General features: G+C 37.4%; 12 protein-coding genes across 12 annotated transcripts in view; 5 read left to right on the forward strand and 7 right to left on the reverse strand.

Annotated features, from left to right (window-relative positions):
* RHIMIDRAFT_35971 (uncharacterized protein) overlaps positions 1–681 on the reverse strand; it is a 978-nt gene extending 297 nt beyond the window's left edge. The window contains exon 1 of the mRNA XM_023615154.1: positions 10–681. Coding sequence (XP_023463939.1) covers positions 10–541 — 532 coding nt within the window. The 5' untranslated portion in view covers positions 542–681. The remainder of the gene's footprint in view (positions 1–9) is intronic.
* Positions 682–972: 291 nt separating this feature from the next.
* RHIMIDRAFT_245350 (concanavalin A-like lectin/glucanase) lies at positions 973–3024 on the reverse strand (the record flags this gene model as incomplete). The annotated part of the gene is made up of 9 exons (XM_023610188.1): positions 973–1324; positions 1378–1735; positions 1793–1946; positions 1995–2147; positions 2210–2330; positions 2400–2459; positions 2510–2631; positions 2681–2833; positions 2884–3024. The coding sequence occupies 9 exons, from the start codon at positions 3022–3024 to the stop codon at positions 973–975; spliced, it is 1614 nt and encodes a 537-aa protein (XP_023463940.1).
* Positions 3025–3128: 104 nt separating this feature from the next.
* Positions 3129–3959, reverse strand: RHIMIDRAFT_239707 (uncharacterized protein; the record flags this gene model as incomplete). Its single annotated transcript, XM_023609224.1, has 4 exons — positions 3129–3185; positions 3243–3570; positions 3622–3793; positions 3845–3959. The coding sequence occupies 4 exons, from the start codon at positions 3957–3959 to the stop codon at positions 3129–3131; spliced, it is 672 nt and encodes a 223-aa protein (XP_023463941.1).
* A 660-nt stretch (positions 3960–4619) lies between these two features.
* RHIMIDRAFT_195124 (PAH2 domain-containing protein) lies at positions 4620–4907 on the forward strand (the record flags this gene model as incomplete). The annotated part of the gene is made up of 2 exons (XM_023606023.1): positions 4620–4762; positions 4814–4907. Coding segments are annotated over 2 exons (237 nt in total), but the record flags the coding sequence as incomplete, so codon positions are not given.
* Positions 4908–5261: 354 nt separating this feature from the next.
* Positions 5262–7756, forward strand: RHIMIDRAFT_260204 (uncharacterized protein; the record flags this gene model as incomplete). Its single annotated transcript, XM_023611445.1, has 6 exons — positions 5262–5309; positions 5402–5946; positions 5992–6959; positions 7018–7187; positions 7238–7342; positions 7392–7756. The coding sequence occupies 6 exons, from the start codon at positions 5262–5264 to the stop codon at positions 7542–7544; spliced, it is 1989 nt and encodes a 662-aa protein (XP_023463943.1). The 3' UTR covers positions 7545–7756.
* Positions 7757–7774: 18 nt separating this feature from the next.
* Positions 7775–9400, reverse strand: RHIMIDRAFT_217653 (NAD and Zn-dependent alcohol dehydrogenase). The gene is made up of 2 exons (XM_023607334.1): positions 9327–9400; positions 7775–9275 (listed from the first exon to the last, which is right to left on the reverse strand). Exons 1-2 carry the CDS (start codon positions 9367–9369, stop codon positions 8272–8274), a joined length of 1047 nt encoding a protein of 348 aa, XP_023463944.1. The 5' UTR covers positions 9370–9400; the 3' UTR covers positions 7775–8271.
* A 1004-nt stretch (positions 9401–10404) lies between these two features.
* RHIMIDRAFT_217656 (WD40 repeat-like protein) lies at positions 10405–12302 on the reverse strand. Its single transcript, XM_023607335.1, has 8 exons — positions 11941–12302; positions 11856–11892; positions 11713–11800; positions 11571–11656; positions 11270–11508; positions 11123–11216; positions 10796–11067; positions 10405–10739 (listed from the first exon to the last, which is right to left on the reverse strand). Exons 1-8 carry the CDS (start codon positions 11941–11943, stop codon positions 10644–10646), a joined length of 915 nt encoding a protein of 304 aa, XP_023463945.1. The 5' UTR covers positions 11944–12302; the 3' UTR covers positions 10405–10643.
* Positions 12303–12794: 492 nt separating this feature from the next.
* Positions 12795–14222, forward strand: RHIMIDRAFT_299024 (uncharacterized protein). Its single transcript, XM_023614314.1, has 2 exons — positions 12795–13584; positions 13666–14222. The coding sequence occupies exons 1-2, from the start codon at positions 12807–12809 to the stop codon at positions 14160–14162; spliced, it is 1275 nt and encodes a 424-aa protein (XP_023463946.1). The 5' UTR covers positions 12795–12806; the 3' UTR covers positions 14163–14222.
* Positions 14223–14388: 166 nt separating this feature from the next.
* RHIMIDRAFT_245356 (uncharacterized protein) lies at positions 14389–15436 on the forward strand (the record flags this gene model as incomplete). Its single annotated transcript, XM_023610189.1, has 2 exons — positions 14389–14473; positions 14529–15436. 2 exons carry the CDS (start codon positions 14389–14391, stop codon positions 15434–15436), a joined length of 993 nt encoding a protein of 330 aa, XP_023463947.1.
* Positions 15437–15495: 59 nt separating this feature from the next.
* On the reverse strand, positions 15496–17852 carry RHIMIDRAFT_260213 (uncharacterized protein). The gene is made up of 5 exons (XM_023611446.1): positions 17699–17852; positions 17440–17650; positions 17022–17373; positions 16304–16968; positions 15496–16254 (listed from the first exon to the last, which is right to left on the reverse strand). Exons 1-5 carry the CDS (start codon positions 17797–17799, stop codon positions 15553–15555), a joined length of 2031 nt encoding a protein of 676 aa, XP_023463948.1. The 5' UTR covers positions 17800–17852; the 3' UTR covers positions 15496–15552.
* A 60-nt stretch (positions 17853–17912) lies between these two features.
* RHIMIDRAFT_314817 (uncharacterized protein) lies at positions 17913–19245 on the reverse strand. The gene is made up of 3 exons (XM_023614961.1): positions 19003–19245; positions 18806–18951; positions 17913–18749 (listed from the first exon to the last, which is right to left on the reverse strand). Exons 1-3 carry the CDS (start codon positions 19112–19114, stop codon positions 18264–18266), a joined length of 744 nt encoding a protein of 247 aa, XP_023463949.1. The 5' UTR covers positions 19115–19245; the 3' UTR covers positions 17913–18263.
* Positions 19246–19844: 599 nt separating this feature from the next.
* Positions 19845–21414, forward strand: RHIMIDRAFT_260218 (uncharacterized protein). The gene is made up of 3 exons (XM_023611447.1): positions 19845–20305; positions 20352–20735; positions 20813–21414. Exons 1-3 carry the CDS (start codon positions 19886–19888, stop codon positions 21347–21349), a joined length of 1341 nt encoding a protein of 446 aa, XP_023463950.1. The 5' UTR covers positions 19845–19885; the 3' UTR covers positions 21350–21414.
* The last annotated feature ends 42 nt before the right edge of the window (positions 21415–21456 follow it).

The raw sequence follows: 21456 nt of genomic DNA on the forward strand, positions 1-21456 counted from the left end.
GAAACTTACAGTCTGTTCGACCAACATAAGCTTCCGTCGAATACATTGCCACAACTAATCTGGAATCAGGCATAAGCCAACCAGGACTAGGAAACGCTTTTGGTCCTCGTTGGTCATATACCCAAACGGTATAGTATCCCACCATCAGGGGTGAGCTGGCAGGTAAATGAGCTATATCCCAGTGAGCTGAGGTAGCTGTACCTGGTACAATGGCTGCGGTATATGTTTGCTTTTGAGGATTTGCTAGGGCAACAGTCAGATTGGCAGGTTGTACCTTGAGAGCATTGGGATCGACAGTCCATTCAAACGTAATGTTGGATACACCAATCTTGTAAAGCGGAGGAAACGTCTGGTTCGGAATCGGCTTTTTCCACGTAAGGTAGGCAGGTGGAATATCATTTGAGAATGAGGCAGACGTTGGCTTGCCCACAAATGGATTAGCATTATTGACTGACTGTGTAGCGTTGATCTGTGTACTGTTCGACATCGACACAGGTGCTCCTGTTGCTGCTGTGCCCATGGCTGTATTGGGCGCTGTCATAGTTGCTGTTGGTGTCGGCTGTTGTTGGCCAGCGACTGCTCCAGAAGATGTCTGTGCAGCTTTGAATAAAAAGAAGTATCAATACATGTATTACAAAGACTCTCAAATTTTACCTATTTCGTCAGCTACTATTTATGAGTCATGATTCTATTTTTTTCTCTCTCTTTTATTCTTACCTCGTTTGATATAAATAGATTGCTCTGCATTTACTAAAATTAGAGCAAGCAATAGTAATGATAAGCTAGCATATATTTTCATTAGACTTGTCTATATGTACACTACAAAAAGAAAAAGAAAAAGAAGATTTATATATCGCTCTCCTTATTTATATACAAGTAAGGAGCTTATATAAAAGAGGGGGGTTGTTGAATGCAGTAAAACGGAGTAAGTAAAGGGGTGAAGATATATATATATGCATATATATAGTCAGTTTATTTATAATAAACATTTAGTTGTGTCAACTGTACATCATGTATCTGTGCTAAACCACCTGTACTGGCTGTGAACCCTATCCATGCCTGCTTAGAATGTGGGTAGTTTAAATAGTCTAGTGTATTTAGGCAAACATCCAATACTTGAATATACTGATTTTTATCCCTCAAACCGACTTGAACTCCATCACGATCAAGCTGTACCTTTATGTGAATCCATTGCCCTGTAGCCAAGGGCAGAATAGAAGACGTATGGCCGAGCGAGTAATCATGATGAGCGGAGTTTGGGAATGGCGGCTTTCGAGCATGGACACTAATATGGTTCCCTGAGGGATCTGCACATCTATCAGAACTATAAGAACGGGGGGTTAGAACACACAGGCAATTTTTACAACAAAAATTTACCTTTGGTATGTATCAAACTCAACAGCCACACACTGTTTGATACCTCCGTAACCTAACTGACAACCACCTTCTCCCAAAACGTCTTTACTAACCGTTTGAACCACAAATGCCAAACCATCGGCGCCATTACCAATGATTCGCAAAGCAAACTCAACTTCAATGCCTTTTATATCTGTAAGATCAACTGATTCTGGATGATAAAAAGCACCTGTTTGATCTGTCGTGTTGTCCGTTAGACGAATGATGGTTGAATCCAATTGTCTACAAGAGCCAAGTAGGGTAAATTTGTGAAGAGAGCGTGTTTCCTTTTTTAAATCATTTCCTTGTTCACCACGCATCTGTCTCCATTCTGCGGAACCTTGATGTAATTAATCAGATTAGGCAAAAGCAGAAACAAGAAACAAAAAAACCCTACCACTCTGTCTACCCACGAGTTCATCCTCTTTTATCATTCTTTTTGCACTCATTTCTTCCAATTCCAATAGTTCCCTTACTCTCCTTTGATTCAACTCTTTTTTCTTTTCCAAGCTAAACGATTGCTGCCTTATCTGAGTCAAATCATCCAAGAACTATAAACACTCTTAGCTCTTAGTATTATTTCATTTACAACTGTTTACCAATGCCAGCTCGATTTCACGCACTTGTTTACGTCTTTGTAAAACGACTGGCCAATCCCTCGTGTACCGCTTGGTGACATCTAAAGCTTCTACAGTTGAAAATGCAATACAATAACTTAATTTCTTGCCCCAACCGAGACTGTACAGTAAAGGCTATCAATCAGCCCGGAATCAAAGTTAGAATTTATCCAAGAAATTACATATAGTTTCTTTACTCTATCCCAAGCATCTTCACATGCATCGCAATGAATCCATCGTTGTTCAAATTCTGAATAAACTTCTGTCCAGACATGATCTGTTGAATCATAAACAATGCGAGCCTCAGCTCCTACAGCTCTACAACAGAGTGTAAAGCACTTGAAGAAATGATAAATACGCATTATAAGCATAGAGCAATATACTCACATTGGCCCATTCTCCGCAACGGCCGCGTCTTGTTTCCAGTAATTTCCCTGGGTCACTATCCTCTCGTTGATCAGTTACTCGCTGATGAGCAATTTTATATATTTTTTTACTTGTATCTAGGAAACCGTGATATTTTAAAACAGGCTGTACAACGATAGGTTTCTACTCTATATGCATCGTATCGTCGCTCTTCGGGTGTTGGCATAACAATAGATTCCGACCGAGTTTCTTTCTATGCCAAGTTGAGTTTGTGAATGTCTTGTTTTTTAATAAAATCTTACATTGCAATGTTCACATGGTGGACTATTGACCCAAGTAAAAAACTCATTCTTAAACCAGTAAAGTAGCTTTTTAATAATAGTATCTTCCAGACAATTTTCAGGGTCTGCTTCGTCATAAAATCGTTGAATAGGTATCAGGTCCAACGCTCTTTCCTGAGTTTGAGAGTATGTATAAGGCCCTTTAGTATAAATATAATCTTTACCAACAAGACTGGATCCTCGTATTTAAATACTCCACTACCAAAGCTTTCCAGCTTTTTCAGAAAAGGCTTGTTATTGTATTGAATACGTGATTTTAAAGTAGTTAACCACTGCTGAGTGATGTTGTAGACAATATCATCCATTGAGAGAAAAGAAATACGTTAGGTTACACGCTAATGCCCTGAATGAGGCTCTTTATTTTCGACCAATGAAAAAGAATAGACAACACAGTAACAAAAGGTTCATTTTATGGATTAGCTGTTTCGACTTTCCAATCGTTGGATTTGCTTGAAAGGGTATAAACCTGTCAAATAGAAAAAGAAAATGATTAAAGATGCAGTTGCCATAGATACACTATTACCATTCTTTTAGGTGGAAATATTGAATAATCCAAATGTTCAACCTCAGTCACCTTGTAGATCAGCAAACATAGATTATCCATAGCAATATCCATATTCTTTATCTCCATCGAAATATCTGCTGATCTCGGTCGATCCCCTCTTGAAGGCCAAGTAAAGGTGACTTTTGTTTTATCATTTAACTCATTCCATAACTGTATACGCTGGTTTTCCCAATAGTCATCATCTTCTGGTACCTTAGGAGGTGGATATCGAGTAACCTGATTAGGTGAAGAGGCGATATAAAACTTGCCTTTGAATAGATAATATTCTTGAGTAAAAGGCATGATCCTGATTTGATTTAGCGTCACTCGAAGTCAAGAACAAAAATGAATCATTTACCAAGTGATTCTACCGTTCCTGTCTGATTTAATATCACCCATCAAGGTATGATCATTCATGGCTAATAAAAACTTGAAGTATTGCAAATGATAATCTTTAAGAAATCCTTTGAATGAGAGGCAATGCATTGAAATATCTCCAGATCGTCTCATGTTGGACATGGGCAAGTAGACTAGAAGAAAAGGTCAACTTGACTTGGTTTATAACAGTGATCATCACTCACTTGGAGTAGTTTTATTTGGATAATTTTTTTTGTAACTAGTCAATAACGCGTGATTCCATGGAGGAGGTATAGTATCTTGGTGTATTGTTGTAGGTGAACTAGGTGAAGATAACATTATTCAATAAAAATAAAAAAGAGAGAAAAAAAGAGAGAGAAATGAAGAGACTAATTGCAATTAAAGAGTGTAACATGTCACAAATGTTCAATTTCTCAAACTTACACTATCTTTTTATATGCGTTCCTTTTGATAAGCCTTAGTGTAATTTCACAGTATGTTTCTTGTTCTGTGATTATAGAATGATTTTATACAAGGCGATCTTATTTGTAACATCTTAATCTTGCTTACACTGTTTATCTTTTGTATTAACAAATCAATTTTAAACACAGATAAGGGAAAAGGGGAAAAAGGACAGAGAGAAGATAAAAATTAAAATATTTATTCTTTTTTTACACATATAATCCATGTCTTTACAAACACCTGTAAATAACACAGCCAACACTTCTTCCACTACGGCAACTGCTTCTACTCCTCTTCCTAGTGATTCTATAACCCCTTTATCAAGGTATATAAAAAACAAGACAAGATCATTATAAAGAGAATTGACCAATCACTAGACCTACACTCTCAAGTACTACTTCCTCCTCTTCCTCTTCTTCTTCTTTTCCTTCAGTACTAGAGACACCTTACTTACCTCCTCCTTCTAATATGCTCATATATGATAATACTTATTCCACTCTGCCGCCACAACCACCACCACAGCCACAACAGCGACGGCCTCCGTCACCTAATAACAACTATCGACCACTCAACGTAGTTGATGCCTTAGCCTACCTTGACCAAGTGAAAGGTCGTTTTTCTGACAAACCTAATGTATATAATCAATTCTTAGATATTATGAAAGACTTTAAGAGCCAAGCGTAAGTTGGATACTCCAAAGGAAAAGAAAGTTCTTTAACAAACGTAAATAGTATTGATACCCCTGGTGTTATCGAGCGTGTATCCAACTTGTTCAGAGGGCATCCTACATTGATTTCTGGCTTTAATACATTTCTACCTGTGGGTTATCGCATTGAGTGTTCGGTCGATAACACAACGGTGATCACGACAAGTCCATATAACGAAAAGCGTCCTCTTGAATTCAATCATGCTATCAACTATGTCAATCGTATCAAGGTAAGTTTCAAACATGTAAGAATATTCCTCTGATGTCTCAACTATTGCCAGACTCGATTTACACATCAACCAGAAATTTATAAGCAATTCTTGGAAGTATTACAGACCTATCAGAAAGATCTAAAGACAATTCATGAAGTCTACGCGAACATTCAATATTTATTTGCTGGACATGACGATCTTTTAGAAGAGTTTAAGCAGTTTTTACCAGAAGTGCAGGAATCACGAGGATTTAAGCGTGTGATGCAAACACAGGCAATGCCTGTTTATACAAAAAAGAGAAAGACTTATGTAATTATTATTGAATATTACTTTTATAAAACAATGTAACTTATAAATAATAGGTCACAAAGAAATCAAAACAATATCAACTTCAACAACAGCAACAACAACAACAACAACAACAACAACAACCATTGTTACGACCACAGCAACGGGATCCTCCTTTTGATCCATTAAAACCATCTGTTTCTACAGAAGAAACCGAACTCTTTGATCGAATTAAAAAGTACATTGGCAATAAGCCCTCTCATGACGAGTTTCTCAAAATCATTCATTTGTATACCCTTCATATCCTTGATGCAGATCAACTCATACAACACGTTGAGCCTTTCCTAGATCAAGAGCTTTTAGATGCTTTCAAACACGTTCTTGGTTATGAATCAAAGGAAAAGACAATCGAAAAGCCTGGCTATTCTGCTGTCAAGCCTGATCTAAATCACTGTGAAGCTGTAGAAGAAAGCCCAAGCTATCGCATTGTGCCCAAAGAGTGGCAGAATCAACCTTGTTCAGGCAGGGATCAGCTCTGTTGGGAGGTATTGAACGATGAATACGTATCGCACCCTCGATGGGCAAGTGAAGATAGCGGATTCACGGCGTCCAAAAAGAACCCTTATGAAGAAGCAATGCATCGATGTGAAGAAGAAAGGTAATTACAATCCGAATTTATACAATTCACTCAACATTACAATAGATATGATTTTGATTTGAATATCGAAGCTAATTTAAATATCATTGCTCTATTGGAGCCCATCGCTCAAAGAATAGAAGCAATGACGGACGAAGAAAAAGACACATTTCAGCTCAAACCTGGACTGGGTGGACAAACTGTGTCTATTTATGAACGAATTATCAAAAAGATATATGATCGAGAAACAGCGCTGGAGATCCTTGACTTGATCTACAGTCGACCAGCTGCTGTCGTACCTGTGTTATTGAAGCGACTGAAACAAAAGGACGAAGAGTGGAAGCGAATTCAGAGAGAATGGAATAAGCAATGGCGTGAGCAGGACAGCAAGAATTTTTATAAGTCATTAGATTATCAAGGCAACACGTTCAAGAGCAATGATCGTAAGTCATTATCGGTCAAAGCAATGATGGCAGAAGTTGAACAGCATAAGCAATTTAAGTTTGAACCTTCTGACTGCACTGTGATTAAGGATATGGTGCGACTCGTTTTGTTTTATCTCAGGCGACAGAATGGATTTACAAAACGCGATAAACGAAAAATACGCAGTTTTCTGTGCACTTTTATACCTAGCTTTTTCCAGTTTGACCAGGATCTGTTGACAAGAGAACAATTTGCTTATTTCACTGAAGACGAAGAAGAGGAACCATCAGAGGAAGAGCAGACGGACGAAGAACATCAGGAAGAGTTACCAATGCCTAATGATGACGAGATCATAGATAAAACGAGCCAACAAGTGGATGTACAGACACAAATTATAAAACTGACTTGTCCTCGATGTGATGTAAAGGATAACTCAAGCGACGGTCATTTCCTTTGTAACATACATGTATATTGCTTCTTCCGATTATTCCAAATACTTTACGAACGACTTCATAAACTCAAGTTATTGAGTGACGAGAATCCTCGACGATTACAAAAAAAATTGAATCAGACAGCCGTTGAACTAGATTTGTATTCTAATCGTTATGAAGGTAATATTACGACTTTATTTCCACCTTTGAATTATTGCTTATATGATGTATTGAATAGATATCGATTTATCCAAGGGATGTTATCATGCATTATTAGAACACATTGAAAAATTCTTGGATAATGAAATAGATCAAGCCACCTTTGAGGAAAATGCAAGATATATATTTGGTATTGATGCATATATCACATTTACTATTGATAAAGTACTTCACTTTTTTATAAAGCAGGTTTGTAATAGATAACAAGCAAAAAGAAAGAGACTCATGCTGTCTTGTAGATCCAAACGATTGTGTTGGATAAAAAATCCAATGAGATATTGAGACCGAGATCAGAAGGCGTACATAATGAATCGTCTGAAGACGATGTATATAATATTATTTTCGTAAGTGTGGCGTTTGTTTATAAAGACAATATTAAATAATAGTCTATAGGATAAACATACCCGCAAGACTACCATTCAACTCTTAGATAAACAAAAACTAGAACATGACAAAGCATATAATAAGTATATATCAAATTATCTCACTTGGGAACGTGATACCGGAGATGTTCAGGATGTGAAAACTCCATTTTTAAAAAGGTAAACCATTTCCCTTCTTCTTTTTCTTTAGCTATGTGGGCATGTATTGACGGCACTTTGTAGGAATATTACAACACGGCAAAAAGATCAATTGATTGTCCGTCCATTTCTTGAATACAAGATACACAGACAAACCTATCATATGAGCTTTAAGAGGCAAACGGAAGATATTTTATATATAAGAAAATAATAAAAAGCAGCTTTATATAACCCAAATTGTATCGTGTTTATGTTGTCACTGATTAAAAGATTCTTAAGAAGAAGTGCTTGGTTACCATCAACCAAGATACTCCAAGTATAGCTCGTTTCAGATCTGTCCTCGTATCTTGACGCAAGAACACGTGGAACAACAAGTCGGTATATATCGACGTGATCTGGTGGGCTTTGAAGCTGCTCCATTTATAATTCAATAGTTTATAAGTTGTTCGTATTACTTTCTATATGGAAATACTCCCATCAATTGCATAACTAAGCTTTATCTTCTTTAAGTAGACTTCCTGAAAGTCACGAATATACTTTTTTTTTTTCTTTATTGCTCCGTATACCTTGATTTACAAGCGTAGGGGTTTTTATCAGTATTTGTAACCCGTGATTAGCTTTACTTGCCTTATTCAATCAAGAATGGATAAAGACTAGTACAAATATGTATTGTGAACAAAACAATATAGTTTTTATTTATTTTAATGACGGATATTATTAAAGAATATAAAATACAAACATGCTAAAAATGATTAATTCATGACGACAGCTCTGTAACGAGGCTTGGCTTCTCTGACAAATTGGAAAGCCTCATTGATCTGGTCCATAGGGAATGTGTTGACCCAAGTGCGGACATTGTGTTGTGAGGCAAAGTCAAGACACTCTTGAATATCGGAAGGAGAACCGATGAATGAACTGGCAATGGTCAATTGCTTACCGGCCATGGTGAAAGCATTCAAACCTTCCAGAGGAACTTCAGGGATATCACAGAGAATAAAGATACCGTTCTTCTTCAGCATGTTGAAATAGGTGGGCCAGCACTTGTTGACGATCTTGGTAGCCAAGATGTGAGTGAAAGTGTTGTAATGAGGTTTGATTTCATCTTCGTTTTGCATCAAAACATAGCCATCACATCCCAACTTCTTGGCATCTTCAACCTTGTCAGGGATAACATCAAAAGCGACAACTTCAGCGCCCATAGCCTTGGCCCATTGGACACCAAAGTGACCGAGACCACCGAGACCGAGGACGGCAACCTTGGAGCCCTTACCAACATTATAACGCTTAAGAGGAGTATAAGTAGTGACACCGCCGCAAAGAAAAGAAGCGGCAACTTCAGATGAGAAGTTATCGGGAATCTTGACGACAAAGTCTTGAGGACCTCTCCATTTGGTAGCGAAACCGCCATAAGTCTTGTCACGCTTTTCATTTTCATAGCGGTCATTGAAGGTCCATACAGCGTGAACAGAGCACAAGTTTTCCATACCCTTCTTACAATAATCACATTCGTGGCAAGAAGCGGATTGACAACCAACACCACAACGATCACCAACCTTGATCTTCTTTACGTTACTACCAACCTTGGTAACCTTGCCAATGATTTCGTGACCAACGACACAAGGGAATTCAGTAGGGCCCCAGCCTTCGTCAACAGTATGAAGGTCAGTACCACAGACACCACAGCAGATGATATCCATTTGAACCATGTTTTCATCCCAAGTACAGAAATTGACTTCCATCTTTTGGAGGGGTTGGCCTAGAGACGCGATTGTTATTATAAACATCTACAATAACACACAAAACTTACTCTTTCCAGGACAGGCCCAAGCAGTAAAAGTTTCTTCAGACATGATTTGATTTAATTGATTGTTTAAGATGATGATAATAAAAAAAAAAGAAGGCCTTGAAAAGATCAATGCTTTATATACATAAATGACGTTCATGCAAATGTGGCTTGTGGAACCTAAAAATCGACTGATTTTTTACTTCCGACCTTTTCTGGTTTTTTAGATCTTTCAATAGATACGGTAATCAGGATAAACTATCAAACATAGTTGTAAGGGTTTTTCTTTTTCTAGACACCCTCGCTTGTGTACGTGAGAAAATGAGTGAAGGCATACTGAGCATCATTCATTGATAACTATGATCATTTTACTGTTTATTCATTCTTTTAATTTTAATTCATTGACAAGATTTATTTTACTACGCACTCAAAAGATGAAAAGATATTCGGAACTGATGTTTGGGTTTGATATATTCTAAGCAAGAAAAAAAAACAAAAGGGAAATGCCCCATTCCCAAAAGAAGACTGGGTACCACTACTGGTCTTACAATCTTGAACCTTTTTTAATATATTTTTATTACAAACTATTTTACTTTTCATTATATTCCAAAACAACAACTACACAGCTATTGTTATTGACAGAATGGTAGACAACTAGATTGCTGATTGCATGAAAGATCATATTTTCGGAAGCGACGGGTTGTAGAATTGGATCCCATATCGGATCTTGAAATTACCATGCAACCAACTGGGACGCTTCCCAAGCCCTTATTTAAACTTTACTCCAGATTGCAATGGTCTCATATGAGACAATTAGATTATCATCGTAACCTTCTTAATTCGATTCATGTGGGAAAGGGTTATTTGCATATCTTGGCTGAGCAACAGAAGAAATACAGGCTCCGAATGGAATATCAAGACAGATCACTGCCCTCCTGTTGGTAGGGAATTTATCGTAAGATTCCCACCCGCCACTTTATTGTTTTATTCAATTATTACCACTGTGCGTGTACACACAAAATCCTAGTATCTCAAGAAGATGTATGGATTATAATAGTTGACATATCCTAAATGTCATTATTAAATGATGAATAATGTGCAAGGCTCAAGTTATCTGTTTTGATCAAAAGAGAAACTAATGTGCCTTAGGTTAATCAGGTCGATCAATGGGAGCCAGACGCGATCATTCATATCTGAACTTCAATAGGACATCATGGTGTGTTTTCTTTTTTTTTTTTATTATGACTGTAATCAGTATATCATGAAATGATTTTTATTCATGATTTCAAGAAAAAAGATACGCGTATAAGAAAAAAAAAAAAGATATTCTATGATACAATACTAAGAGGATCCACTGCTTGCAAACCATTTTAAGGACTTATCATCTGAGCCGGATACCAGTTTAGTACCTTCTGGGTTCCATGCTACTCCCCAGACCTGTTTTTTTTTGTTTATTAGAGTTCGTTTCGTTTAGCCCAATCATAAAGCATTACCTGGTCTGAATGAACTTCATGAGTTTCCAAAACCGACCTTAAACCAAGGTCCCACACTTTAATCTTCTTATCCGAGCTGCAGCTGACTATTTGTTGTTTACTGATATCTGGATTGGCTGCTACACACAAGACCCAATCTGAATGTCCAGTTAAAGAGGATGCCAGCTGTCCATGCTCAACATCGTAAACATGAACACACTTATCATCACTACCACTGATCAGTGTCTTGCTGTCGCTGGCAAAACAAAGCGAACGAACAGTCATGGCATGCCCTACATATGCATATGAGCTCTCACTTTCCCTATATGTACACTTGTTGAATTTTACCTGATAGTGTGTGAGCCAATTGGTCCGTTTCGATATTAAACACGTAAATGGTCCCATCTTCTGCACCTCCAGCTAGATATTTTCCATCAGGACTCTATGATCTTATTAGTCTTTTAATGTCATCCCTCTTTACTAGATTATACTTGCATAAGCAACACACATCAAAAACTTGTTTTTTGTTGGTAAGCTCTTGACTTTCTCTCCTGTTTCGACGCTGTAGATATGAATGTCTCCATTATGTGAGCCAGTAGCGACGTGCTGTCCGTCTGAACTGAACTTTATTTTCCATGACTCAACAGGCGCGGCAATAATAGACTGGATAAGCTTTCCGTTTTGTTCAAGATCCCAAATACGAATGTTTGAATCTACAGAGCTCGAAGCAAGACCTATATATTGTATATCTGTCAGTAATCGTACGTAAAAAGTGGATGTAATTATATCCTATTACGTGTTCCATCTTGACTGACGTCGACAGAGATAACACCCATTGCATGTCCTTCAAGTTCAAACTTTAATTCGCCTGTTGCACCATCCCTAATACATGTACAGAATAAACTCCTTTTTCTCGCAAGCATGTTTAAATAATTTACCAGCACTTGACTTTGCCGTCTTCCGAGCCAGAAATAACCAGATTTGTGTGTTTGGACCACGCAACATCCCAAATGCCGTCAGAATGAGCTATATACATATAGAGGTTAATTGCTTTTACTTTTGACATATCAAGAGCATATACCTTCGTCATTGACAATGGTAGGAATGTATGTTGTAGGCTATCAAGTATGTTAAGCCCATGGTTTCGATCATACAGACTGATTTACCATGTTGATTAGCTTTGATTATTTGTTGCAACTACAAAATACGCGAGAAAAATCAACACGGTAATGAACCCTCTATGTTTTTTAGCCAATCGTAACAAGATAATTAAAGCTCAGAAGAGAAGGATCCAATAGTACGCTTTTATCTATTATGTCCTTATTGCTTTACAAACGGAAACCTGCGTACATTGTTGTATAAAAAGGTGATCCTGAGCTACCTATTGATGGTTGAATCTATATAATTTCCATGTATAATTTAAGTCAGACTGTATCCAAGTTTCTTAATATTACTTGTTCAAGAGAAAGCCTAAAGTGAAGTGTTCAAAGGCGAATCAACATCAGAAATAACAAGCCATTCTTTCGTCCAGAGACTGTAAGCGAATGAGTGTAGCCATAGTAGATCTGGTAAAATCTGAAGGTTGCTAAAGTTTATGTTGTCAATTTAAGGTGTTATAGGATTTGCAGCTAAACAATGATATCACTTGGAATATGTAACCAACCAGTCGTTGTAGAAAGGAATTGCTTACTTGTTTTTAGAATGGAAAGACAGAGGAACATTGGAACGTACACTGAGGAGCCACAAAAAGTACTTGTTGTATTCAATCTTTTTAAAATTGTAAAATTCAGCCAAATCGACGATGGGCAACGTAGACCCTTTACAGAAAAGAAGGGCTTATTACTATTCTTAGAGGAAAGATTCTGATACGAAAACCTACAAGATTACGTTCGACTTATTAAATGGCCTATCTCAGATCTTTAAATTTGGCTTCGCTTCACAAGAAAAAACGAATACGAATGTTTGTTCTTAAGAAACGAGGCTGATTTCCTTTTAATCATTTTCTTTTGTATTTCATATTGTTTATTTGAGAATGGAGAGCATTTTTGGCCAGATTGATCCTGCTTCGTTTGCTTTGGCCGTTATTGGTACCCTCTGGGCTATCGAACAAGGTCTTGGTGGTATAACAAAAAACGCTATGAAACGCTTCAACACAAAAACTCTTGGTATTATTCAATCCTCATACGATCGCACAGATTTACTTCGGCCACTCTTACGACATAAACACGATATCTCTGATATCTCAGTGTCTCTATTATGCGATATGCTCGTATCAACTTTCAATATCACATCTCTTCCTCTTCGGGTTGGCATCAAGATTTGCATTTTAGCTCAAAACTCGACCTTTTCTCTTATCAAAATCATATTTTTACTATTTGCAAACCACTTCCTTTTTCTACACTCCTTGATTTACCGTAATCAAAGTCCCGATGGAGCATGGGTCTTTGATGTGGAGTGGAGTGAACTGACTGTGAAGATTGCCATCGAGGAACTGCGTAGCCACATATTTGGTGATAATTTTCTGAGTATCTTATACGAAGTGTCTCAGTCAAAGTCGGGGCCTCTTGCCTGCAAGTTACCGTCCGAGAATACATTTGATGACAACGTCGGTATTGCCGAGCTATTAATTACAGCGTTCGCTCTTTATAACATTGATGGGCGCCAAGTCGTTGAAAAACGTGATATACAAGTACTCAATCTTGCTACTGCCATGTTTGAACGCGTCAACGTATTCTACTCTAAATTTGCGACAGTCAGCATATCTATTGACGAAATCATCCTTCAATTCTCTATCAATGCACTTGCACAATGTAAAAACCAAGCGGATGTTGCTTACTTGATATAATATTCTATTGCTACTGATAATGAATGGCTCCTTAATGCGTCCGCAGACTTTTTGCTGCATCAGGAAGTTGAAGAAGCATTAATGGATATGGCATACGCAGCTGGACATGCAATTGCGATAAACTACCGTGGAACAACAGATGTAGCTATGGAGAAATCCACTTACTCGAATTGGATCAATGATAATTTCATTTATAATACACCGTTTCCCTGGTGTCAACATAATAGCTCTTTCAGAAAATGTCATTGCTGGCTTACTCGCTTTCTGATCATGGATGCAGAAACAGCCATCACCTTGTATGGTGATTATTCAGAGCGAGATGTCATTGTTGTGTGCATGAATGAAGACGAGGCAGTCCAAAAATTCGAATCACTAGCTGAGACTGCCGCAGCCTTTGTTCAACTCTCTTCTCAATCACAAAACATTATCAATTCAACGCAATTTAAGCGTACGGATAGGATAGTAATAGCAAGTAGCGGTGAAAGTAAAGAAAAAGCCAAGACGGAAAAAGAGACCAAGCATCAAATCATACCCATAGAATAAACAGTTCTATAATCGCTTTTGTGTTACCTCCCTTCTTTTTCTGTCTGGTTGCTTACTTAATTTTACATATGATTATGGACTTTTTGGTTCTCCGTTTTCCCATCATTAAGTAAGATTTATTCTCTCTTTTTTAAATCTCTATTTTAACATGCCATCTCCCCCAAAGCCTTGGGAAGTCAATAGTAACAATAGCAGTGTGGCGCCAGTGACAACGTCTACAGCCAATATGACTACTACTACTACTGCAACTACAACCACATCAGCTCCAGCAGTACCTAATAGACCTACTACCATGGGTTCAGCGTATGGTGGTAATATATAATCAAGAAAAATAACACAAAACATGGTATCAACGTCTTCTTGTAGGCCTTGGAACATCAAGTTATGGAGGTATGTATGGCTCAAGTTACAGTAGCCCTTACAACCGATATGGGTACGGAGGAGGAGGATACGGAGGCTATAATAACTATGGAGGATACGGATCGACATATGGTGGCTATGGAAGTACGTATTCGCCCTACAGTCGATTTGGAGGCTATGGATACAATCGTTTCGGAGGAGGGGGAGGCATGTTTGGCGAAGGACCCGACAATAATAGCTTGACGCAGCGTATGGAGGCAAGCACCCGTGCGACGTTTGACGTGATTGAATCGATCGTTCAAGCATTTGGAGGGTTTGCACAGATGCTCGACTCGACCTATATGGCAACCCATTCTAGTTTCATGGCCATGGTAGGTGTGGCAGAACAGTTTGGAAACCTACGGCATTACTTGGGCAACATATTCAATGTATTTGCTTTATTAAGATGGCTCAGACGATTGTTTTACAGATTGATCGGTCGAACGCCACCAGCAGAACCTGCTGAGGATAATGAAAGAGAACCATTACAAATAACAGAAGACGAGCAACCACCAGAAGCAGTTGCCCCCAGCAACAGTAATAAAAAGCGACGATCTGTTATCTTATTCCTGGCCATTGTCACCGGTTTACCCTATGTAATATATAAACTAATTCAAAAGTCGCATGAAAGAATGAAGGAACAGCAACAGCAACGAATGATGATCCCTCAATACGGTGGGCCTATAGAGACGGCGAGAGTTATTCATGACTTCATAGGAGAGAATCCGATGGAATTGACGATTCGTAAGGGCGATCTTGTCTATATTTTATCTAAAATAGATCCTGCCACAGGCTTACCGTGTGATTGGTGGCAAGGAAGGCTACCCAATGGAGCCATTGGAATCTTTCCAGCAAATCATGTATCTGTTTATTAAAATTATTAGTTTTCTATCTATACCTCGTGTACATAATAAACCCTTCTCTTTTGTTTTCAAGCAAGTATTTACATGGTTTTTATTAGCATCTTTCAAAATAAATATAAAAAAAAAGCTCAATTTCTCTGGTTACTGCTATTATTATTGTTCCTTGTCGTAGGCATTGCCCAAGTGAATTTACCATCGTTTGCAATAATTGCTGGTGGTGTATCCAGGTGCTGATTTGGTTGCTGTGGCCAGAGTGTAACATTTGGTATATCGTTGTGCCCAATAGGACTAATATTGCTACTGACGTCAGTGGGAACAGAATTCATTGTAATAGGGTATGGATATGGCGCAAGAGGAAATACAGTAGGTGTACTGGTAGCAGCAGCAGTAGTGGTAGTGGCGGTAGTAGTGGTAGTAGTTGGGGGTGTGTTGGATGTGACAGTAGGAGTAGTGGCACTGGATGATGGCTTGAAAGGATAAGAAGCTGTAGAAGGGTGCTGATTGGTCGTAGGGGATGTAGAGGATGAAGCTATACTGTCAGTATCACCCATTGGTAGTATGTTCAGGGCACGGGGTATAGATGTTGTATTATCTGATGTGACCTGAACCCTTTGGATCGATTTTAGATGTGCACAATATTTATCCAACATCTGGTAAAGCGTACGCTTAGAAAATGGTTTGGGCAATATATCTGTCATTCCACTTCCTATATACTGCATGATATCATTGTCTGTAAAGTTGGATGTCATGGAGATAATAGGTGTAAGGGCGTCATATTGACGGATACTTCTTGTAGCAGATACACCATCCATTCTTGGCATGACAATATCCTTTTAAAAGAATGAATACAAGAAATAAGCTTTGTATATCTTATTTTACCATTAAAATCAAATCATATTTTTCCAAGCCCATCTTTTTTAATGCTTCCACGCCATCCTTTGCTAGGTCTATCGTGCATCCAAACACTTGTAATAATTTCTCACTCAAATCGCGATAAACAGAGTCATCATCTACAAGCAATATTCTGGGAGGAACAGTCCAGCTGACCGGTGAAGATGACGACAGACCAGAAGATGGCTTACGTTTCATGCCGATGGTTGGTCTCTGTAAACTTGTGGCCAGTGTTGGTGTTTGATCGGCAGCCATGATTTCAATTGCTGGCTTATTATCGCGTACGGACATATTGGACGAAAGTCTACCAAGAGTGACGAATGTGAGCCCATCCGCGGTCTTTAACGGGGATCCGATCAAGCTTCCAGCGTTCATACTAGCTGCGGCCGCTGCCGCTGCTGCTTCAGATAAAGAGCTATTGTCAAATCCATTGTTTATAGGTATGGGCTGAGGTGATGGTGGAAGCGGCGCTGTCTCCTCCATCTTTATTCTCTTTATAGCTCTATGTTGATGTCTTTGTTGTTCATCATTCGTTAAGGCTTTACTCTTTAAGCCCAGTTCTTTATTCATTTTTTCAATCTGTTCCGCGTTTGTTTTAGATATTTTGTGGTAAGAGTTCATCCATTTTTGTGTTTCCTGCTGACTTATGTTGACTAGTAAACAAATGATTAGCGCTTTATCACGTTATAATTACACACGCTATTACCATTTCCTTGTGAAGACTCTATCAAGCCGAGGAACTCTTTGACGAGACCATCTTTGGCCGCAAGATTAGCATTTAAACGGCTTAGTTCGTTCATGATTTCTTGATCCCTTTGGGATAATCTTGAAATATCATTTTCCAAGGCCGTACGATTGGTTTGAAGTTCATTCATTTCACTAATAAGCTTTTCTGTCATAGCCTGTATTTCTTCCATCGTGGACATGTTTATATTCTCGTTTTCCTTTTCCCCTTTTTTTGGTTGCTTTATCGTGTTTGCTCCAGGCACCTTTCTCTTAATCTCTTCCAATAGATCCTTGCGATGTCGAACAAATTTAGGATGAACAAACTCCCAAGCCTGCATAAAAAATAAAAAAGTTGTTTATAGGAGGAATAAGACAAATAAAGTTTAGAATAAAGTTACCTGATCACCAAATGTCTTTTGTCCTTCTTCTAGTTGCCTTACTTTATGAAAATCATACTTATTTAACTGTCGAACGAAGCTTGCAAAATTGGAATGTTTAAAATGTTTCGGCAAGACCGTCCTCGAGAATTCAATTGTATCCTTGACAATAAAAGTTGTTCCATCAGGTCCCCAAGACAGGGTGTTTTCTGAAGAATCATTCTCCAACATTCTATAATAAAGCTTTAGATTGCTTTCATCTCTTTTTTATATAATGTACCTAAATAGCTTCTGAATAAAGTCAGGTACCGTACTACCAGCAAAATCTGCTGATTTCTTAGTTTTTGCTTGTTTTATAAATGATGTCTTATTGACCGACATGATTAATTTGCATGTCAGGAATTTATAAATTTTGACTTGACAACAAATTCAAAAGGAAAAAAAAAAAATAAAAAAAGGGAAAAATAAAAATAAAAAGGGCTTTCTCAATTTAGCTCTGCTGATTTTTAAAAAAAATTGATCTATTCTTGCTTTAATTTAAAATTAGACCTTTGTAAATAAATAAAAAGTCATACAGGAAGCTCTTGAGTCAACAAAACTCATCTTATCCAATAATCACAGAGGGATGGTAAATGTTTATATTGTATTCTATTTGAGACAGTCAAGATCAGCCTTTTATTTTTTTAAAAAGGGACAATTGCTGTCTCTTATGTTTCAGCAAGTGCGTTTAAAGAAAATAATGATACTGTTTTCCTACACTGCTTTTTTTTTAACTAACGTCTGGATTAAAACACTGTAATGGTATTAATAATAATACATAATTTTTATTTTTTATTTAAACACAATTACTGCCAAGCACCATAAGCTTGAGGCGGGTATCCCATAGGTGGAGGTGGTGGTGGCATGGCAGGATAACCTGTAGGTGGCATATATCCCATAGTAGGTGCCATCTGTGGTCCACCTGCATATAATCGATTTGGCATCTGTACGTGTTTCCTGGCCTCTGCTGCCAACAGTCTTTCTGCTGCAGAACCGTGTCTTTCTCCTTTTCCATCCTTCTTGAATGCATAAGATACTGTAATTTGTTTGTTCATCAAATATTGTCCGTCCATAGCCTCGATAGCTGCATCAGAAGATTCAAAGTTGTCATAACTAATAAATCCAAAGCCTTTGAAGGCACCTGTGTCTGGATCTCTAGCAATTCTGGGTGTATTTACAATCAAGCCAAATGCACTAAATGTGTCGTATAATGTCTTTTCATCCACATCAGGATCCAGATTACCAATAAATAATGTTGCTCCAACATCCAAATTCTTTTTATCGGAAGTAGCCTATTTATGGTTTGATGACGTTAATAATATTATTGTTATAAAAATAAAAAGTTTACCTTGTTGACACGTATAGGTTTACCATACAATCGTACTTGATTCATAATCTTCATTGCATAATCTGCGTCTTCTTCTGTTAAAAACTCTACAAAACCATAATTCTGGTGTGTCTGTGTTACTCGATCTTTGGGTAAATGAACATTGACTTGAATAATATTAGTTTAGTGATTATTATTTTATAGTTGAATAACTTTACCAACTGGGCCAGCTTGTAACATCAAGGCCCAAATGAGTGATTCAGTGCATCTTTCGTCAAGATTACCAATATAAACTGTTGCTTCTTGATTACGTTCAATTTGCTGTGCCATTATATTTTATTTAAAAAAAGAGAAAGGCATGGAAAAATATGACTCTTTTTTTTAAAAGGGAGACTCTAGTCGGAGTGATTTATGTGAATGTTTACACTTTTTAAACTATTTAAATACAAGGTTAGACAGCTTTTATATCTAAAGTATAGTTTAGAATAATGAATTTTTTTTCTTCTATTATAATTGATTGACATGGGTTGGTCGTCCTTTGAAAGATGAAGAAATGACAAAGCATTCATTCAGTTGCTGCCATTAATTATTCTCTTTGATCATAAAGCATAATTTAATATTTATAATACACACTTATATTTGTGTATCCCTGAATGCTAATCTTGTTATCGTCATGGTAGCAAATAGCCAGTAGAAAATGATGGCTATTTATGCAAAGATGGAATATTTCAAAATAGCCATGCGATCTAAGAAAATATTCGTGTAACAATGTGCCTTGTTTACTTTTTAGACAACACTCTTTTGATTTTCAAAGGATAAAATATGTATAAAATGATGACGTCTATAAAGTTGTAGAGATGGGAGATGAGAGATGAGAAGAAAAGGCTGTAGTCTATCTCTATTATTAATAAGATTAAAAAAAAAAGGAGTGAAATGCTTATAGTTGAGGGACAAACAGACAAGTTGAAAGGCAAAGGATATGTGTGACGTTAAACTCGTGCATATTTACCAAGCAGAATAAAACCTTCTTTTTTTTTGTACTTTTCTCTCTTCTCTTTTTCTTTTTTTTTATTAATGTATTTTCAAGCCAATCAAAAGGACATGTCTGAATCAAGATTCAGTGTCAATTCTAATCTGATGAACTATTCCATCCCGACAGAAACAAGAGTAGACCATAAACGAGAAATAAAACAAGGTGATTCAGATACACGTACACGGCAACTGGAGGCACAAATTGAGCAATTGACATTACAAAATGTGAAATTACAAAGGACGAATCGTCTACTCAAGGTGGATACAGATAACTTGATCGAGCAACGAACGAGCCCTTTAGAGAAAATGATTGAAGAGTTGACAATAGCAAATATCAAATTACAACGAACCACTCGACTCTTACAACAGGAGCTTGATGAAAAGACTGAACAACTCAATCGATTAAAAGAGAACCAGATACTTCAGATGAAGTCAGTAGGTCCAGAGTATGAATTTTTAGTTCAAAATATCAATCTATTACAGAGACAGGTAACATCTAATGTATACATATTGTTGTATACTCACATGTTATTAGCTCGCGGGTCATCCTATATGTGAAGGGACCTGCTGTTTCACAATGAAACCTGTTGATCATTCAACCATGGTTATGACTTTACCATCAACAGATAACGATGAGGACGGTGAAGAAGAGCTGGAGGCACAACACATCTGTCGACCTGTCATTCACTCTGATATATCACAAGGGTCTTATGCTACAGAATTAGAACACAGGATTATACGACTAGAGCAAATTATTGAAGAGCTCGACCAGGAAAAGGAGCAAATCTTGCGGCAGCAAAACTACAAAGACAACGATCTCGAGACATTAAAAAAAGAACTCAAAATAAAGGATGAGATCGTATCTCAACTAGAACAAGATTTTATGTGCTTAGAAGATCAATTAGAGCATTTACAAAAGGTAAGCGAAAGGGAGGGAAAGAAGGAGAAAGGGTTTATTGAAATGTATCAATAAAAGGCTTCTCTTTTTTATTTTAGCAATTACAAGAAAAAGGCACTGATGGAATGAATCGACCCAGTTCATCACATATTCCCCAAGATTTAAAACGACAGTCTCAGTTATTGATGGAATCTAAAAGAAGATCATTAGCTATTAAGGACACTCATTTATTAGAGCAAATACTTAAAGGAGATTTAGCTGTTGGAGGTGAAGAAGGGCCAAATTATACCCATAGTAGCATCAGTAGTAGTAGTATTAGCAGCAGTAGCAGCAGTAGTAGTAGTAGTTATAGTAATATCAATAGCTCAGATGAATCTATAGACAATCAAGATAAAAAAGGTACACCTCTATGTGACTCATTATTCCCTTGCGCCTTTCGACCGGGTCACTCATCATCTTATAACAGCCAACAGCATTCAAAGGAACCGTACGTGTTATTTACGTGTATTACCTTAATTCTAGGCATAGCTTCACGGTTAGGCCTAACAGATGATTGGACAGTGCCTATCACTTTAGCTACTCTGGTCTCTGGATTTCTCTGGTCTGAAAATAAGAAAAGGAATCGAACAAAATAACAAATTGTGTACATAAAACAATAATCATTAAAATAAACACTAATTTAAAGATACTTTTTTGCCAAAAGTCACTTGCTGTGTTTGAAAATAGAATTTTTTACCCTCTG

Source organism: Rhizopus microsporus, assembly GCF_002708625.1.
Source record: "Rhizopus microsporus ATCC 52813 unplaced genomic scaffold scaffold_14, whole genome shotgun sequence".
Lineage (NCBI taxonomy): Eukaryota > Fungi > Mucoromycota > Mucoromycetes > Mucorales > Rhizopodaceae > Rhizopus > Rhizopus microsporus.

What these genes read in the sequence shown, in the direction of transcription:
- RHIMIDRAFT_260218 (XM_023611447.1), top strand. Translation starts at nt 19,886, where the DNA reads ATGTCTGAATCAAGATTCAGTGTCAATTCTAATCTGATGAACTATTCC. An exon ending in TCAATCTATTACAGAGACAG is followed by an intron (nt 20,306 to 20,351) that starts GTAACATCTAAT and finishes ACATGTTATTAG; the next exon opens with CTCGCGGGTCATCCTATATG. An exon ending in AATTAGAGCATTTACAAAAG is followed by an intron (nt 20,736 to 20,812) that starts GTAAGCGAAAGG and finishes TTTTTATTTTAG; the next exon opens with CAATTACAAGAAAAAGGCAC.
- RHIMIDRAFT_217653 (XM_023607334.1), bottom strand. Translation starts at nt 9,369, where the DNA reads ATGTCTGAAGAAACTTTTACTGCTTGGGCCTGTCCTGGAAAGA. An exon ending in TTGGGCCTGTCCTGGAAAGA is followed by an intron (nt 9,276 to 9,326) that starts GTAAGTTTTGTG and finishes TCGCGTCTCTAG; the next exon opens with GCCAACCCCTCCAAAAGATG.
- RHIMIDRAFT_260213 (XM_023611446.1), bottom strand. Translation starts at nt 17,799, where the DNA reads ATGTCGGTCAATAAGACATCATTTATAAAACAAGCAAAAACTAAGAAA. An exon ending in TTTATTCAGAAGCTATTTAG is followed by an intron (nt 17,651 to 17,698) that starts GTACATTATATA and finishes GCTTTATTATAG; the next exon opens with AATGTTGGAGAATGATTCTT. An exon ending in AGAGTCTTCACAAGGAAATG is followed by an intron (nt 16,969 to 17,021) that starts GTAATAGCGTGT and finishes TTTGTTTACTAG; the next exon opens with TCAACATAAGTCAGCAGGAA.
- RHIMIDRAFT_217656 (XM_023607335.1), bottom strand. An exon ending in TACCATTGTCAATGACGAAG is followed by an intron (nt 11,801 to 11,855) that starts GTATATGCTCTT and finishes ATATGTATATAG; the next exon opens with CTCATTCTGACGGCATTTGG. An exon ending in TTTTGATGTGTGTTGCTTAT is followed by an intron (nt 11,217 to 11,269) that starts GCAAGTATAATC and finishes ATAAGATCATAG; the next exon opens with AGTCCTGATGGAAAATATCT.
- RHIMIDRAFT_299024 (XM_023614314.1), top strand. Translation starts at nt 12,807, where the DNA reads ATGGAGAGCATTTTTGGCCAGATTGATCCTGCTTCGTTTGCTTTGGCC. An exon ending in TATCAATGCACTTGCACAAT is followed by an intron (nt 13,585 to 13,665) that starts GTAAAAACCAAG and finishes ATGCGTCCGCAG; the next exon opens with ACTTTTTGCTGCATCAGGAA.
- RHIMIDRAFT_314817 (XM_023614961.1), bottom strand. Translation starts at nt 19,114, where the DNA reads ATGGCACAGCAAATTGAACGTAATCAAGAAGCAACAGTTTATATTGGT. An exon ending in GTTACAAGCTGGCCCAGTTG is followed by an intron (nt 18,952 to 19,002) that starts GTAAAGTTATTC and finishes ATATTATTCAAG; the next exon opens with TCAATGTTCATTTACCCAAA. An exon ending in AACCTATACGTGTCAACAAG is followed by an intron (nt 18,750 to 18,805) that starts GTAAACTTTTTA and finishes AACCATAAATAG; the next exon opens with GCTACTTCCGATAAAAAGAA.